Below are 18,900 nucleotides of genomic sequence, written 5' to 3' on the forward strand. Positions count from 1 at the left end.
TAAAAATTTCCAATCAATTTATACCTAAAAAAGGGTAAAATAATAATTGATAATTCAATACTCACATAAACCAATAATGTATTGGACAACAGTAGGTTGAGAGTAGCCCAAAAGAGACATCAATTTGTTAGAGACCCATGACTTTAAGTTGGCTTCACTACCCATTATTGCATCAATTCAAGCTGCATAATGAAACCCCAAAAAAAAAAAAAAAGAAAAACCATATAAGAAGATAATTTACACTCATAATCTATAATACTCGGAGTCTCCATATTCTTCGGTGGGTCGGGATTTCGGATACGTACCCTGAAAAAAGAGAAGAAGATGGAAATTTACCTTACTGTTTTTCAAATTGTCATTGAAGGGGAGTGGAGTTTAACAAGAAGAGAAAGTGTTCTAGATACTTTTCCATCATTTCATTAAAACCCAAACCAGACTGTCTCACCATGAGACGGGTAGTTGGCAAATCCAAGGTCCAAACTCCCTGGGGGCACCAACATATTAAAGAAACTTTAAGAAAAGTTACGGTAAATTTCAGCGGAGTTGCATTTGTAAAATGAACAATCAATTTTTTTTTAACTCCTCCAAAAAAAACAAAATTGAGCACAAGGCCCATAACTCAAATCAAAGTCAAAAAAAACATGCCCACAATCCATACTAATCGAAAGAAAAACCTAACATTACCAAATCTCCTAGACTCCAAAAAATTAACAACAAAGTTTTTAACTTGAGCAGCAATTGCTTCATCTTGCCATATTTAGATTGACCCAAGAAAAGAATCAAGTGAAAAAACAAAATTAAATGAAGAAAGTAATAAAACAACAGAAATACAAGCCAACATGATTCTTTAATCTCTCTACGAATCACAAATCACAAATCGAAAAATAAAAAGTGAATCATGGCCAGTTTTGGGCTATTTAGATCAATCGGGTTTCAGCACATTATGTATTCAAGAAGCAAACCGGACAGTGAATTATATCCCATCCTACACAAGGCAAACCAAGCATTATGCTTAAAACAACACAAAGAAAGGCATGAAACAATGAAAGACTGCTAAAGTTAATACAACACTAATCGCTTAGCGTAACATAGATACCTTCTTCTTTGATAAGATGTAGTTCCACTTTGACTCAGCAATCGCTCGAACTGACAAGTGATACCAAACGCGATAAACGTATTTCAGAATCCAAATCCAACACGGCCTTAACTCAATCTGCTTGGATTCTGCAATGGGATAAATGATTAATTACAACAAAATACCAAATTTCTGGGTTTATTAAACACACAAAAAGGAGGACAACTGGACAAGCAATTAAGCAATGAAGAACGTAAAAAGTAACCCATTTCAGAATTGAAATTTGAAATAAAAAAAACCTAATTTTTGGGATTACAAATCAAAATAATAGTCGCTCTGCTTACTTTTTATTTATCTTCCACGCATTTTAAAATAAATTTTGAATCTCATAATCCGGCATCATAAAAAATTATAAAAATTATATATTAAAATTCTTTATATCAAGCGACTCTAACAATATAATTTAATTTTAATATATATTTCAAAAATAAATTTTAATTTCTCTCTCGGAAAAACTTATGAACAAACAAACGGAGGGAGTACCTGAAATTTAATTGAAGGTGGGTTGGTATGGTGTTATCACGGTGGCCGTCGGTAGGCCTGGTAGCTTGACTTCACTGCAGCAAGTGCAGGCAGCAGCAGCAGTTATGGCCTTCAGGCCTTGCGATTTGCGAATTGTGAACAGCAGACTGCGCCAAAGACTCACAGGCTCACAGAGAAATACCAATGAATGGTGGCGGCTGGCGAGAGATTCCGGCGAGGATTGGTGGCGATGTGGTAGGGTCGTTCGCCGTCCGGTCGTCGGTTGGGTGGGTAACTGGGTTTTAGGGTTGGTTATGAATTCTAAAATGTTGGGTCTCCTTAGATGCTTAAAAGCGGAATTTCCCTAACATCTATCTCAAGATCATGAACATAATAAGACACATGAATCATATAAAAGGCGCGGTAAGATAATCTATAGAGCCTCAAACGTTGCTCCTCTATTCAGTCTACCAGAATCAATTAAACACCAACGTCTGCTAGAACGGAAGAGATTATTTCTCTTGCTTTTTCTGGTTTTTCAATTTTTTTGCAATGAGAATGATAGACAGGGGAAGTTTAAATAAAACTGTTTTATGCTCACCCCATCATCCCACGTTTTCCATTACAAAACCTAGGTCAAAAAAAATTGATTCTTTTGTTAACCTAATTGAATCACAAACCCATACTCCTAATGGGCCTGAGTCATTTATCGTTTAATTGATTCTTTTGTAAGACCTTATAGGATTAATTATATTAGTCGTGGTCCAATTATTATTGACCCACCAATTATATTTATTCTCTAGCAAGTAAATACAATTACTAATAATAATTAACTTTATTATCTTCATAAATATCCTATATATTTATATTTAGTAGTTGTCGGAAATGTCTACGGACATATTCCTTCATAAAACAGCAGCAAATCAAATGCCATTAAATTTTAGGGGTGTTTGGCACGTGAGAATTGAAATTATGAGACTGAAGTTGGGACTTAAAATGTGATTTTAGGATTAGATTTGAATCGAGACTTTAAAAATAAATGTTTTACGTTTTTATTTAACAAATGAAAAAAATAGATTAGAAATTAAATAAAAATTGATTATAGTTATAAAATTGTCCTTATAATTCTTATATTTCTTTACTTTTATTAATGATAAAAATGTTATTTTATAAATTTTTTTAAGTCTCAACCCTAAATAGTAAATAGCACCTTTCTCAAAGACTTTTTTGTGGGACTTTACCTTTTCAAGTCTCAACTTATCTACAAGTCTCATCATTTTTCAATCTCCTTAAACAAACAACAAACTTTATATTATTTTACCACAAAATCTCAATCTCCTACCTCAATTCCCTCTTACCAAATACCCCCTTAATTTTTTTTATAAAAAGTGCCTAAGGAACGTGCCCCCAAGGCCCCCTACTAAAACCCACTCACTCAGACGGTTTATATAAGCAGTTTATTAATAAGAAAAAAATTTTAAAAAAATACAGTTACTTTCTTATGAGACGACCTTAGTTGTGCAACTAGCCCAGGCCTAATCATTTTTTAAAAATATTCTGACATACTAATTTTAAGACTTAAAAGTACAATTTCAAGACTTTAAAATTCAATTTTAAGACTTAAAAGGTCAATTTTAAAGTTTTTAATATCTACTTTAATATTTGAGTCATCCTATTTTAAAGTTGAAATGAGAATTTAATGTCTTGAAATTGGTCTTTTAAGTCTTAAAATTGGTTTTTTAACTATTGAAATTTACCTTTTAAGCCTTAAAACTGTCAAATTTCATGACTTAAACTGTCAATTTCAAATCCTTGAAATTGGTCTTTTAAGTCATTAAATTGGTCTTTTAACTTTTGAAATTGACATTTTAATTTGTGAATTTGGTAAAAAAAATATATACAATTGTGTCGGCCTAATAAGATGCGTCTCACACGTGAGACGGTCTCACCCAAGTTTTTGTGAAAAAGTAATGAAATCTAGATTAACAATTGTACAAAAAGGCAATTTTTTTAAGAAAATAGTTTGAGTTGACCAAATTAAATTCATCTACGGTGAAACGATCTCAATAAAGAATTAGTAAACCTCAATACATGTCTTCAAACCAAACCATAAAATACAGATTTTAAGTCTTAAAATATTAATTTCAATACTTAAAAGGTCAAATCCAAGATAACGTTGAAATTGGTCTTTCTAAGCCGTTTGGTCATTTAAATTTTGAAATTAAAAATTTATTTTAAAAAATAATAATACAAATTTTAGAATTAAAATTAAATTGACTTTAAGTCTTGAACTTGGTTTTAAAATTTTACATTTGGCCATTTAAGTGTTTATTTTGATCTACTAATTCTTAAATTTAGTATAAAGTATTAAAAATTCTTGTTTTTTTGTTCTTTTATTTTTGTTCTTGTTCTTGTTCTTCTTATTATTATTATTATTATTATTATTATTATTATTATTATTATTATTATTATTATTATTTACATTTTATGCAATATTAAGTATATTTATGATGTAAGAATTTTTTGAATTATTATGTCGTATTTCCGTATTCTTATCCAATGATAAGACGATATCCATGCATCTTAAAATTGTCGTACCTAAAATTTTCATATCAAGCATACCAAGAAAAAGTATTGGGAAAGTGAAAACTTCCAAAAGAAGTACGAGAAGTTGATTAAAATTCAAATATTGCAAATAAATTGGACCTATTAACTAAATTTATTGGTTGGTTTGACTAGTTGAAAGTATGATGACCAGAGAACTATTTAAGCTAGTTGTTTAAATAAGTCAAGCAAATGTTAGGAAAAAATTATTTATTAGTGGTTGGGTGTTTATTAGAGAAAATACAGGCAAAAAGCTAAAATCAAATGTAAAATGCTTATACGAATAAATTTTTGATTATAGTTTAATAGTTATTTATTAAATATTTTTTTTAATTGTTTGACCAATCAAAATCTAAAAATCAACTAAAAAACCAATAAAAAATCTAATTTGGTAAACACCCCCACATGATGTTGTAAAAAGAGAAAAATTTAAGATTGAATGAACATGATGTTTTGACTGCAGATTGCAGAATCTAAAACTGAATAGCAGGGTACAACAAACCTAAACAGATTAATGATTATGTTACAGTAGGTAATATAGAGTTATATACAGATGCCTTCTCACTCCAGAGGCTGAAAAATAAAACATTACCAAAATACAGAACAAAAAAAAATGAATTATCACTATGCTGATACGTATCGACGACTCCACAAAATCCAGCACGAACACAATTCCTGATTTCGTCTGCTTACTATGTGAGACTTAGCGAAGAACGATGAAGCTCATTGACTCTTAAAAGAACTATTACTTCCTAGGTCAGAAGTTCTACAATTGGTACTAAAAACATGTGTAAAACGAATGTGCTTGTTTACCGATCGTCCAATGAGTAGAGCCAAGCAACCCGGAAAAAAACAAATCTCTCAAAATAAAACATGCCCGGCATCATGTTTGTCATTCCAGAATAGAATCTGCAAATAACCGGAAATTTCTTAGGCTTGAGTGTTGGAAAGAAAACTGAGTTGGCCATAGAAATGAACATATATGAAAGGACAAAGATAGAAAAAGTAAGCAAATTGATATTAATGGCAGGACGAAAAAACATATTACAAGCTATATAAGAGGCTTGTTCTCTCCTAAGAGTCCAAACTCATTACGATATTACACTCATTTTTATCGCCTCCGTTCCTCTATTTATATACTACTACATGTTTAGACCGTCCTAACAAACTCTAGGTTTCTAATAGACTCTGATAACTTATTTAGGAATTTAATTCCTATTATTGTGCTTATATCCTCTTCTTGATAGTATTATGTTTCCCTAATGACTAAGATGCTCGTTTCCATTTGTGTAGACTCTCGGCTAGGTAATGCCAGTCATAACAGAATAGCCACAAAAAGAGCAAGGGATTTTATTGGAAATACTTCACATGTGAGACAAGATAACACATCGATAAAATAGTGGGCTGTTAACCTCCATATATATTGGGTGAGCTAATCTTCCTACTACCATATGGTTCTAGGAAACAATGAACCTCACCAAGTGCGTGTGCAAGTCAACGCTCTTAACCCGTGGGTTTGTGGGCCTGAGCCTACGGGTGTCCCGTGTCCACACAAATGGGCCACGGTGAGATTACGTGACGAATTGTACGGCCTAATAAATATTAGGTGGGATATAGGTCTCAAATTCATTCAACTTTTTTGGGTAGTAAAGTAGTGTTTAAATATACCTTAGTAAGTCCTGTAATTCAATTAATCAGTTAAGTCATCATCAAGGAAATCAAGATCAGCATCATCATCAGTTGCTGGACCGGCATTAGGATGGACTTCCAAAGGTTCCACATCTGCCAGTGTCACCATTTCTAAAGATCCCCTCCTCATATCCGAGTTACCATCGTCATAATCAAGTATATCGTAGTTGTATCCATCTTCATGGTCAAATATATCCTGCTGAGGAGAAATCAGAAGTCCAACTAATCTGCATTTGTTAAGCAACCTCCCCCTAATGACATATTATATCAAACCACCCACAAGAGTCGACAGCTATGCAGGAAATAACAAGAGGGAGGGGGCAATGGCTTGGTCTTAAGTATCTATTTATAATTTATAGGCGCAAAAAGATACCTCATCATCTTGAATAGCATGTCTGCCAGCTTCTACAACCCAGTCATCAAGTAAACCTTCTAGAAGAGCACTATCAAGTGACATCAACTCATTCGCCTGTCTTATTTGGCGCTCTCTAAGTCTCAAGTTGTAGTGAACGTAAACAAAATCAGTTAATTTCTTGCGAGCTAAATTGTTTTGACTTTCACAATGGATTTGATCATATACACTCCAATTGTGTTCGCAACCAAACGAAGAGCATGTTTGACTTAGTATGCGTACAGCTAAGCACTGCAATTCCAAACAATTTATACCATGTTGCTGCCACCACACACCTGATGAGGCGAAACTGAGTCAGAACCTTTACAAAAATGTTAACCCAATCAAGTCACAAAAAGGAGCAGGTCTTTCTTAAAAGTGATGTTTGTCACAAAATGAACACAGGTCAAAATGTTCTCTACTAATAATTCTTCTCACCTGGATCAAGCTCAGTTCTTGTACTGATTGCCAATTCAGTCCCGAAATCAGCTTTAGCCGATACAAAGTCAGAGATCTGTTACGGGAAGAATCAGGTACTAAACTTTTCCCCAATATGAGAAATTAGTATGCGAATAATTACCTGCATGGATGCAGCAACCTGTCTACCTCTATCTGACTCAAGCCGAACGATGCATTCATTTAATCCACGGACCACCTCCGGATTCTGTGTTAATGGAGCAAAAAAAACTAAATCAGACTAGAAACAATAAAATTTACAGTAAATGAGAGTTGTAGTGATCCTACCGCTTGATAATCTGGTCGATATCTATAGGCTGGATTTAAAGAGTATGCAGCGACACATAATGAATGATGAAATAATGAACTCAAATGGCTGTCAATCACACTCCAAAAAGGACCATATTTATCAGCATCCTCACCATGCATGCTTTTAATAGCAAGTTTTGCCCTTAACAGGTCACTATATACATATGGCAAAGACAGGTTACTGTTGCTGTCAACCTTATGCAGTGCTTGCAGAACTGGTTCCACTGATTTCAAAACATGCTGCATTTTCTTCCAAAATGAAGCATTTAGTACAATTTTCTCCACTTCCTTGCCTTCTTCTGATCTGGAATACCGACATAAAAGCCATTTGCTTGATTGGAACATTCTCTTAAGACTTATCCTATGGTCAAATACACCTTGTAAACTAATGAAGTTAGCAGCATATTTAGTAATAGCAGGTCTAAGAATGTCCTGCCTGCCAGTAAATTCCTTCTTCATCAGATTCAACAGCCATGTACGGTTGTAGATGAACTTTGTCACCTTCTGGGCTTTCTCTATACATTCACCGACAATCTTTATCTTCAAAAAATCTTCAAGTACTCTATCTATACTATAGGCAACACACGGAGTCCAAAATAGAGTTTTTCTTTTGTCTTCAAGCATCTTTCCAGCAGCCTTATAATTAGGAGTATTCTGAGTGACTACCTACATCATATAACAGCACAAATATGTGAGTATGGGCCAAATAGAAAATTCCGTAAGTCCGTAGCTGAAAATATTTGTTAACAAGAGAAATGAATATAAGTCACATAAATACCTGAACAACATTTTCCTCACCAATTTCCTCCACCACTTGATCAAGTAACTTGAACAAACTAGAAGGATCATCTACTACGTCAGTGGCATCAACTAAATAAACAAAGTACACACCACGAGGACAGGACACTAAAAAATTAATTAGTATCCTACCCTGTGAATTTTTCCAACTATCTGCCATAATAGAACAACCAGTAACCGCCCAGCATGTCCTATACTCGACAAGATAGCTTTTGACTGTTGACAGTTCGTCGTGTAGAAATCTACCAGATATCTGCCGACTTGAAGGACCTGTAAGACCCGGACCATAATGACCAACAAGTTCCAACATCTTCTGGAAAGAAAGGGAGTTGGCTACTTGCATTGGGATCCCCGCATAATAGAAGAACTCACTAATAGCTGAAAGTACTTCCTTGCGGTTCTTTTTGTTTGAACCACAGCTTCCTTGCTTATAAGTCAGTGGCATATGACGCATTGAAGTCTTCAAGACCGATGAATTTAGCCTCGACTTTTTCAAGTACATCTCTGAACTACTTCCTGAAGAGATTCCACCATGTCCCCTCCTGAAATCTTTGCTCTGTCTCATATCTCCAATAACAACCTTATCATTACTCAAGTGATGCAAAACATCTTCTGGCTCATCTTCTTCAGGTTCATTATCTGAATGCATAAAAAAGGTTGGTGCTTCTTTGGTATTTGGTCTTCTGTGCCTTCTTCCTGTGCGATGCCATTTCATATTATCCTTTATCTTCAAGTATACTTCATCTGGAGCATTTTTACAGGGAGCAACTTCTCCTGGAATTCTAGCCAAGTGTTGTTTAAATCTATTGATGCCTCCACTGACTATTTTTCCACAGTAATTGCACTTCACCTTTTTCTTTCTCTCATCTTGAGCAATCCCATGCTCCCAACCAGGGTCAACATATCCCAATGAGCGAAGAGGAGTCAAATTCAAAAAGAAACTCTTATCATTCATCACTTTTTTCCCTTTTCTTTTATACTCCATAGTCTCCATTGCATCATCATCATCGTCGTCATCATGAGACTGAAAATTCAGATACGCCTGCTCATCATTTTCAGACAGTTTTTGCTTCTTGTTGGATCGACAACCTTCCAAATTCTCTCTCATTTTCAAATATACATCTTCTGGAGCCCTTTCACAGTATGTTACTTCTCCAGAGACTCGAGCCAAGTGTTGCTTTAATCTATATATACCTCCACTAACAACTTTCCCACAATAGTTGCACTTGACCTTTTTCTTCTTCTCATCTTGGGCAGTCCCATGCTCCCAGCCAGGGTCAATGTATCCCGCCGGACGGAGTGGAGTCATCTCTCCCATTATATTGTAGACCAAGCATATATCTTAACTACAACAAACAAGATAACAATTCACAACATTAATGAACAAAACAAGATAAACATTTCCATTATGAACAAAACAAGATAAACATTTGCCATTATAAAAAAAAAAAAACAGATAAACATTTGTACCATCACTGAACAGCACAAGATCATGCAAAATTTGATCAAATGAAGAGAGAACAACACTGTGTATATTACCCTCATTATGTAGGAGAATGGTGACTGACATCCATCAATGCATCACAAATGAAGAAAATAGTTATAAAAAGTAGAGACTTTATGGTAATTGAAGATAGCTTGAATTTTATTCGGAATATTTCACATTAACTATCTATCTTCACAAAGTTTGGAGTTTGAACATCATATTTTCACATAAGATAAAACATATGATTCCAAAAGTTTACTGTAATTTTGAATCTCAATGAGACATTACAATACTGCACTTAAAAGAATCGGACTCTTAACAAGGGAAAACAAGGTCGCTTAATCAGTGGGGCTGAAAAACAGAGTGATGGAGGTCGTTCCGAGTTGAGCCTTAGTCCATTAATCAATGAATATCTACTACTCCACATTCACAGTACAATAGCTTAGAAGTGCATAACATATCTATAATCTAATGAATATTTCAAGCATAGGAACTCAGCTCCTCAAAGGCAAAAGAAACCCAGCCAACTTGTGGCATAAGAGCAACAAACATCTCCTTATCTGTCAGCAGTTCAACTTCTCCTAAATCTACACAATAACATATACAACCAACTTAGGAAAAATCATGCCATACTCCATATTCTAGAATCTACAAGACCTGTGGAATCCTGCATAGCATATTGTAATTTCACCGGGACAATCAGCAGTCATTTCCACATCAAAGTTAACTAGGGCAGCCTCCATATTTCATCCAAGATGCCCAACGTAAAGCTTTTAAAACATAGAAAGAACAAAAAATATAATAGCAAGGTGATCGCATCCCGAAAGAAAAAAAAAATTCATTATTCCATTAAAAACATATTCACCAACCCCATCCGTAATCTGAATACTCTCATAGCTACATTTTCTAGTGCTTTCTAGGGATTATCTTATTCAGAAAATTTAGATAATGTGATGAGGCTATGAAACTCTATTTCCAAGAATCAGGTCTTGTCTTAGTTGGAACAAGTACCACTTTTCTCATGTAAAGTCTTGGGTTTGGTATTTTCCCCTCCCCTTCTTCCCCTCCCCTTCCCTCACCCTACCTTGTAGTAAAAAAAAAACTCTATTCCCAAAATCAATCCTTTTTGTATTTTCATATTCATATATCATGACCAGGAAGACTACTGTCACTGGGAGACTAAGCAATGTGAAATCAATTCATTCAATGCAACCAATAACAGGAATTAAAATCAAAGTAGTTACTTTTCATGTTCCAATTCCATGATTACCCTATTTTATACACTTTTCTTCATTTTTGGTTTTAAAAACACATTCCTTCACTTTTCACCTTAAATACATGCATCTGACGAAAAGATGTATCGGCTCGGTGTAAGAAACGCATTCCTTCTTTTCACAGTTCATAGAAGAACTACAAGAAACAAGAACTAAAATTATACCAAAATGGACGAAAATTGTACCAAAATCGGAAAAATTTTTGCAAATATCTAAATGAGATCACAGTTCATAATTCCTAACTTTTCCAAAGCTATAACAATAACTCAACGAAATAATACCATCAAATATGATCGTAACAGCAAAACTGCAGAATTATACCAAAATTCGCCTTTTGTCAAATTTGTTGATCAGAAGACTGAAGCTGCAAACATTAAATTGCAAAAATGGACCAAAATTAAGGGAAATTGAGAAATTTCGGGAAGAATAAGGTATGAATCGGCGTCGAACGATTTAAATCAACGAGTCAAGAAACTCGTGAGGCTGAGGCGTGACTAGTGGTAAAAAAAACTAGGGTTTGAGCGGAAGCGTTCGAGGAAAGGGATTCGATCGCTGGGTTGACTCATTAACGAAACGCCAGCCGATGAAGGGATAAATCCGAGTGCACAGTTAGCATCATTGTTGACGCGCGCGTTCAATGCGTGAGAGTTTCGGACTCAGTGAGTCAAACACTTTGAGTGTCTCTTATCTAGGGAAGGCCCACGTTAAAGGCCCGACTTGAGTCGACCTCAATTGGGTCACCTCAAACTCCTTAAAATAAGTGTGAATTCAAATTTTATTTTATTTTTTTATGTTTTCTTATTAATAGACTGCTTGTGTGGGCTCATCTCACGGTGAGACGGTCTCATACAAAACTTGTTGTAATTCACTATGCAAGTAACCTTTATTGACAGTTCCTCATGTGAAACAGATAAGGTTGGATCGAGTCACATTCGAGTTATAGATAAATGAGCCATAAATTCTTTGACCTGAATTAACTCGTTTAGTTAATGGAGTTAATTCTTTGATCTGAACTAACTCATTTTGTTAATGGAGTTAAAAATCACAGTCAACCTAATTTTGATTCAATCAACTCGTTAAAAAATTTAAGTTTTTATTTCAGGGTTTTAAATATTGATAAATCATATTTTATGCCTTAATTTTAAACTTTAAATTTATGAGTTATTTATTTTGTATTTATTATGAAAAAATAGGAAAATATTAAATGAACTAAGTTAATGTTATGATAATTGATTTGACTCGAAATTCTTTTGTATAATTAATTGAGTTATACAAGTTTATTTTAGGTTTAAAATTTAACCTTAACTTAACCCAATTAATAAACATCGGGTCAGGTCAACCTATTTAATTAACTAGGTAGAAAATCTCACTCCAATCCTACTTATTTCAGGTTAGATTTATGTAAGATTAGCAAGTTGGGTCAGCTTTTTCTGGACCTACTTACTCCAATGAGACGTTACTCAGTTAAAGTACCTTTCAAAATGAGCGTATAATCTCATAATTTGTGATAGTTGTGTTCTTATATGTTTTTGTAGGACAATTAATTAAGAACTTAATCCCCTGATTTGTATTTAATCAGAAATTAAGTGTTGGTGGTAGCTTGTCTTTGCTATCTTGCCAAGCTGTACAGTAAGATCGTTTGAGAAGATGGTTGTTCCTGTAAAATGCAACAAGGGGTTAGTAGGGCCTGAAATGTTTTTCCGGGGACCCACTCTGACACCCAAGTCAGTAACAGTTTGAGACAGATTGCCTAATAGGTCCTTCCATGAGCACTGTGGTTACAAGGTGGATTACTACTTAGAACTTATTTTGACGTGAGGTCTTTTGTGATTAATATCTGACAAATGTACTTTTGCGGATTATTTATGACAATAGGAGCTACCTTCTTAGATTTATGATTGTGCAATGACAATGCTTATTTGAAAATCAATGTAGGTCTTTGAAAATCAGATGTAATAACTCCTTTGCAATAAATTACTTAGAGCTCTTTGTTTCTCTCTTAGTAGCAGTTGTTAGTTAAAAATTAATTACCTCATTTTTGAGCTCTTTAATGTGTATTTATAGTCTATCATTGTGCATGTAGAACATTCCTCTGTTATTTCAACAATCCGCAAAATTCCTTTGCATGCCACTGTAGTTGTATTACTGATATACGTTCAATGCTCCTTCAATCATCCCAGATAAATATTGTCAGATTACCCTCTAAACTTACTAATTCCTCCCAGATTAGTATTAAATTAATTTTTCCAGATAATTTTCTGTCATAATTGTCTCTGATTAATATCTTACGTATACAAGTTGGATCGTTTAATATATGTATGAGGCGCGTAACACGAACTCATACAACAACTTGGACCTTATCGATTATGCTAGTTTGTATTTGGTTGATAAAGTTGAAGTTTCTTACTATTACATGATTACTAATGTTGTAGTGTGGATTATTTTAGTTTGAAAATAGTTTAGAAAATTCCTGAAAGTAGGAGAGGTATTTTAACCATAGACAGACTCATAATTTTTTTATAGATTTGAAGAGGATTGAAGTTAGGAGTGTACATAAACACCGGATTCGAAATATCGATATTCGGTTTTCGAAATCGGATAATTTACACGTTTTTTGCAAATTGGATAATCCGGATTACATATTTTTGAAAACTGGATGTCCGGTATTCGTTTTTATTTATTTTTTGTTTTTTTTTCTACAAGCTAACCTTGAGTTGAACCTTAATATAATTATTCTCTCCTGGATTTTTTTTTTTATGATTGTCCTTACTTAAACCAATGAGCAATAATATTATTCTTTAATTTTTTTTTAATTTGTTTCCATCACTAATTAAGCTATATATTTTCAGAGAGTTAGTATTTGAATTTTATATAAAAAAGTTTTCCAAAACAAAAGTAGAGACAAAAAACGTATGGTTGAACGAAAAAAAAGACAAAAAAATAATTAAAAAAAACATTCTAATAAAACCGGGTATCCTGATCCGACCAGGATTAAATCGGGTATCTGAAATCCGGATACCCGGTTTAATTCGAGTAGGAATCGAATCGCATTTTTAGGTATTTGAAATACCGGATTTTCGGATCCGAGTCTATCTTAGGTTAGTATTATTGTTTTCTTAGGTTAGTTTCTGAATTTATTGATATTCTTGGATGTGATTTTTAATTAAAACATGTACCCTAAAGAAACCCGCAATTTCAATATAATAATTCTTGTAATTAGTTCATTTTAACTTTTGTTAAATGAAAAAATCACAATTTTGTAAAATTGCTATCTTTATATTATTCGGTCTCCTGAACGTCTCTCAGGTCCAACCCATTAAATCTTAATGTTCACTTATTGTATCATTAGTGTCTACTTACATTATACTTAATGTTTACTTACAATATACTTATTGTCCACGGAAAAAGTACTTAAAATACCTACTTATAATATTTTTAATGCCTAGCGAGAAACTTAGTCTACTAGTGTAACAGGAGCGGCAATTTCGATATATAATTAATATTTAATAATAATTAATACAAGAATATTGCGGAAGTCTCAAAATGCCGAACTGTTAAAAACTTTAAATTATAAAAACTGAAATTGTTTAAAACAAAAGTAAATATTATATCTGATAAGAAATATTGTTTGCTAAAAATGGAAAAAATACATCATCATCAAGTCATCAATAAAGATACAAAAAGCAGCTAAGTTCTCGATAAATAGTAATTGCTGCGGCCTAGATCGGAACCTGAATTAAATCCTGCAAAATGCTGTCATCTATGATATGGATGACAGCCGATTAATCAGTCAACGCTTAACGCTGAGCATAACTTCCTATCTAGCTCAAAATACGAAAATTATACGCTACATTTACAAAATAATAATTTAAGTACGAACTTATAATTAATTGATATCATCGTATACTTTTACCATATTCTTTTTCTGTTCCATACTTTTAAGTCATTAAGATAGCATTCTCAATCCTGACAGAAGTATGTTACTGTCACTTATACAATTCGGTAATCTTAACACTTTAGTAAGTTCATTTGGTTAATACTCATAACCGTACCATGCATCATAGCATCAACACTAATCAAGTTTATCACTGATCAACAAGCGCATCAAATATGACACCTGATATATGTAAGGGTCTGGTTAGGTGAGGACCGTAGTCCTAAACCCTAACTGTGGTGGGAGTCGTCACCCCTCCAATACAATTTATGCTCGAGCTCTACAAGATAGGTAGCTAACCCCCTGTCTTACACCGCATTTTATGTGCCGGCCAACACGTGCGCCGGAATTTAACATGTCGGTCCATGGTTCGACATTACCTTACTATCAAGGTCATTCAATCAATATTCATTCACACAAGTACATCACATTTTTATTACTACAATTTGACAACTTAGGTGATAACCTTTTTTATTTAATAAAATTCCAAATCATAACGTAAAATTAACCTTTATGTCTTTATACATTCATTATTAAATTTTTACACATTAAATTTTATTTATAACTTTATTTTTTAATAGCTCGCTAAATTTACACTAATAACTTAATATTCTATCAATAGTCTCCAAATTAATATTTTCCACAAGTAGCTACTAAAATCTATTTCTCTTTAAATAAGTTCCCAAAATCAACATTTTCAACTTTACAATAAATAAAACTTTATTTTCTTCAAAAAAATCAAATATTCTAATTAAAATGCAAGTTAAAATTGCATCATTTGGATAAGTTTCCAAAATTCTACAAGTTCACCAAAAATTAATGTTTCAAGTTCAGAAAAATAAGTAAACTTATTAGGTTTGCAAAAATCAACATTCTAGTTGTAAAACAAATAAAACTTATAATTTCACAAAAATCAATATTTCTAGTTTTAAAACAAGTCAAACTTATAATTTTCACAAAAATTAATATTTCTAATTATAAAACAAGTAAAACTTGTAATCCCACAAAATCAATATTTCACACATAGTTTTAGCGGCAAGTATACTAAAAATATTTTTACATCATTTTACATAAAATTTGGTCAAATAGCTAGCAAATAAAATATTTTGTACTAAATAGTGATTAATAGTTACTTTTATTATGAAATCTCATATATTCAAGAAAAACACTTCAATATATAATAACTTATAAAAATTTCTCAAAAATTTCTTTTTAAATTGTTATCTTATTATTATCACAAAAATAGTTGTAATAATTTAAAATAGTAAATTAAACTCTTTTTTTCTATTATATGATAGTGGTCGAATGGCTTAAGAGTGTTTTGGGCCTTTTTCACATAAAAAGAACGACTTAATTTAATTTATCATACTAAATCCTAGATTTAAATAATTAACATAACCACTTACAAAAATAAAAACTTTACGCAATAACATAGAAATTTACTATATAACTTTAAGGATAAACTTAAATCTCAAAATAAAGTATAATAACAATATTTTTAATATAATCATACCGAGTAAAATACGTTCATAAAATAACTTACTATCTTATAAACTAGTTTAAAGGCTAACATAAACATATTAATAAAAATTCTAACATAAAAAAATAATAACAGTCCTAATGTAACACTTAACTCATAAACATACTAGCACTAGTTAGTAACATAAATCATACTTAATATCACTAGAATATAATTTTGCACCCAACTTCCTAAACTTGTTCAAAGATTATTAAATTAACATACTAAAAATACTTTTAGCATACACATACTTAATATAATCTTGATCATAATTTCATTAAACTAACTTCCTACTAAAACATATCAACATATTTCATACTTTGCATATTATAAAGTAAATATAATGTAAAATTCCACAAAAAGAGTAGGGTAAGAAGTTATACCATACTAACACCAAGGATTAGTACTAAGTACTAATTAGGAAAATAATAAGAAATAAGTCCCTCCAAAATAGATAATAATGCTTCAGAGATAATCAATCCAAACTCCCAAAATAATGATGATCTTCTAAGCTCCCAAAATAATTAAATCCAAACTCCAAAAATAATATACATTAAATACCCAAAGTAATAACCCAATAATGCTCCATAATAATGGTGATTTAGCTAAATAAAGAGTGTTCTAAGCTCCATCTTTTTGAATTTCTTCAACTAATAATAAAGGTATCAAGGTAATAAGATTTAAATGAAGTGAAAATATAAGAAAGAATGTTAAAAAGATTTGATGATGGTGGTGTAAGCGATCTCATGGCTAAGGGGGTATTTACAATGGGTTTGGGCAACTTTGTAGTTCATTAGATTGTATGAAAAAGTATCTTAGGAGTATAGAAGAAGGTTAACTTGTGTAAGTGATTTAGCGTGTGTAAGTGAATGTGTAAGAGTTAGAGTGTGTAAGTGAATGTGTAAGAGTTAGAGTGTGTAAGTGAATGTGTAAGAGTTAGAGTGTGTAAGTGAATGTGTAAGAGTTAGAGTGTGTAAGTGAATGTGTGAATGTGTGAATGTGTAAGAGTTTGGAGTGTAGAAGAAGGTTAGCTTGTATAAGGAAATTGTGATAATTTGTGTTAGTAATGAACATCATGGGTTACTATAGAAAGGATTTTGGTTCATCAAATTTTTGTTCTAGTATGTACAAGTAAATATACTTTAAAATAATGAGTAAATTTGATAATGAAAATCTGTAGTTTACTTAGAAAATTTTTCTTAAACTATACTTAAAGTTAATAATAAAAATACAACTCATTTTTATATATAAAATAATTAAATCAAGTTATAAGGTTAAAATAATAAGTAGTAATGTTAGTTTAAGGAAGAAAAATAAAACGTAACGTTTTACAAAACCGTGAATATAATAATAAAATTTTACTTTTCGTACTATGAAATAATAAAATAATATTTTAGTGCTTATAAAAAGATTTTAAACAAATAATATTTTTTAAGTTTAATATTTGAAAGAAATTACAAAATCGGAAAAGGTTTAGGAATTAAAGATGGTTTGAAATGGATAACCAAAGGATTAGAGATTTAAATTGAAAATTGGGAATAATTAATCAGAAGATTATGATTAAGAATTTTGAGTCTATTACAACTAGCCTACATATCATATCCTTACAGTATTTTTAATGCCTACTTACAATATACGTAATGCCAACCGAGTAAGTACTTACAATATTCTAAATACCTACCAAAAATTTACTTTATATTTTCCTTTTTGGGCTAGCCCAATTAGAGATGGTCTCTTACAATAATTTGTGTTATAATATGGTGGTTAGGGCTGAAAGTTCGGTTTTGGTTTGATTTTCACTTAAAATCAAATCAAACTAAATTTGATTAGTTTTTAATTTTCAATCTACATCCAAAATAAATTTGGCCACAATTCAAATCAAATCAATTCAGTTTAAAATTTTTTTGTTCAATCTAAACCAAATTTACTCCTTCAAATTAAACAAATCTAAATTACAAATTGAATTTTTAAAAAATTAAATAAATTTAAAAGTCATAGTAGTAAAAGTAGGAATATAAAAATGAAACTTGAATTGTAGGATTAAAGGTTTATCTTTTGTTTGTAAGAACGCTTAAGTTTTTTTTATTATTGCCTTCTAAAGTGAAATTAAATTCTAATTTTAATCGAATTTGAAATTTCGGTTTTCGGTTTTAAGTGAACTCAAACCTAATCCAAACCAATATATTTCGGTTTAGAAATTTCTAATCCAAATTCAAACAAATTTATGAAAAGTCCAAACTATATTTCTTATTTAGCCTGTAAAGAAGTTTCCATTTATCATTTTTGGATTTTCACTTTATATTCCAATAAGGAATCTTTCTATTTATATCACAAATTTTGGACAAAATTAACATTATTCATCCTCATTTTAATATTTCAATAATGCTTATGATTTCTTCATATCTTCCACTAATTTCATTTTAATATTTTTGTATTGCTTATGGTCTCTACAAGGCCACAAGTTTCCCACTAACTTTATAAACATATTTTTTTATTATAGTTGTGGTCTTCTTATTTTTTCTAATAATTTTTATTTCATATTCTTTTAATATTTAGGGTTCTCACTTTTTCTTCATCCAATTTTATTATTCGATAAAATGATATATTCACTCACTAAAAAATTTTATTTTTCTAATTTCTATGAACATCCATTTGAAAAATTAGCACAATTAGTTGTAAGTATAACAACACACAAAATACAAATGGGAAAGCTAGAGAGAAGCGTGCAGAGGAGACACCTCATGGCCTAGTCTATGCCACGTTCTCTACATGCACTTATGTAGTCAAATTATAGGAGTATATATATATATAGTCATCATCAAATATGATTAATAGTTAATTTA

At 31.7% G+C, this 18,900-nt stretch overlaps 2 protein-coding genes across 17 annotated transcripts in view; both read right to left on the reverse strand.

Annotated features, from left to right (window-relative positions):
* The window catches only part of LOC130825587 (pre-mRNA-splicing factor ATP-dependent RNA helicase DEAH1), a 35,113-nt gene extending 33,103 nt beyond the window's left edge, over window positions 1–2,010 (reverse strand). For 2 of the 5 annotated variants that reach the window (XM_057690882.1, XM_057690885.1), the window contains exons 1-3: window positions 1,619–2,010; window positions 1,097–1,224; window positions 66–985 (exon numbers count right to left, since the gene is read on the reverse strand). In XM_057690882.1, the coding sequence (XP_057546865.1) occupies window positions 66–165 (100 nt within the window). In that variant the 5' untranslated portion in view covers window positions 166–985; window positions 1,097–1,224; window positions 1,619–2,010. Of the gene's footprint in view, window positions 1–65; window positions 986–1,095; window positions 1,225–1,618 lie in introns of all 5 variants that reach the window. The other 3 variants (XM_057690881.1, XM_057690884.1, XM_057690883.1) reach the window with 3 other exon arrangements.
* Window positions 2,011–4,706: 2,696 nt separating this feature from the next.
* Window positions 4,707–11,245, reverse strand: LOC130825589 (uncharacterized). 12 transcript variants are annotated; one of them, XM_057690889.1, is made up of 9 exons: window positions 10,926–11,240; window positions 10,660–10,740; window positions 7,825–9,190; window positions 7,026–7,712; window positions 6,862–6,945; window positions 6,720–6,795; window positions 6,264–6,577; window positions 5,870–6,089; window positions 4,707–5,110 (listed from the first exon to the last, which is right to left on the reverse strand). In XM_057690889.1, the coding sequence occupies exons 3-8, from the start codon at window positions 9,160–9,162 to the stop codon at window positions 5,892–5,894; spliced, it is 2,697 nt and encodes an 898-aa protein (XP_057546872.1). In that variant the 5' UTR covers window positions 9,163–9,190; window positions 10,660–10,740; window positions 10,926–11,240; the 3' UTR covers window positions 4,707–5,110; window positions 5,870–5,891. The 12 variants fall into 12 exon arrangements, 11 of the variants coding, with proteins under 11 accessions (XP_057546872.1, XP_057546873.1, XP_057546874.1 ...); XM_057690890.1 differs by having other exon boundaries at window positions 10,886–11,240; XM_057690891.1 differs by having other exon boundaries at window positions 10,601–10,740; window positions 10,886–11,240.
* Window positions 11,246–18,900: the final 7,655 nt, after the last annotated feature.

The sequence above is a fragment of the Amaranthus tricolor genome, chromosome 10, assembly GCF_026212465.1.
Source record: "Amaranthus tricolor cultivar Red isolate AtriRed21 chromosome 10, ASM2621246v1, whole genome shotgun sequence".
Lineage (NCBI taxonomy): Eukaryota > Viridiplantae > Streptophyta > Magnoliopsida > Caryophyllales > Amaranthaceae > Amaranthus > Amaranthus tricolor.

Coding starts and splice junctions, on each gene's coding strand:
- LOC130825589 (XM_057690888.1), bottom strand. CDS start 9,162: ATGGGAGAGATGACTCCACTCCGTCCGGCGGGATACATTGACCCTGGC. Junction 7,713..7,824: donor GTGAGGAAAATGTTGTTCAG/GTATTTATGTGA, acceptor TATATGATGTAG/GTAGTCACTCAGAATACTCC. Junction 6,090..6,263: donor ATGCTATTCAAGATGATGAG/GTATCTTTTTGC, acceptor ATTTCTCCTCAG/CAGGATATATTTGACCATGA.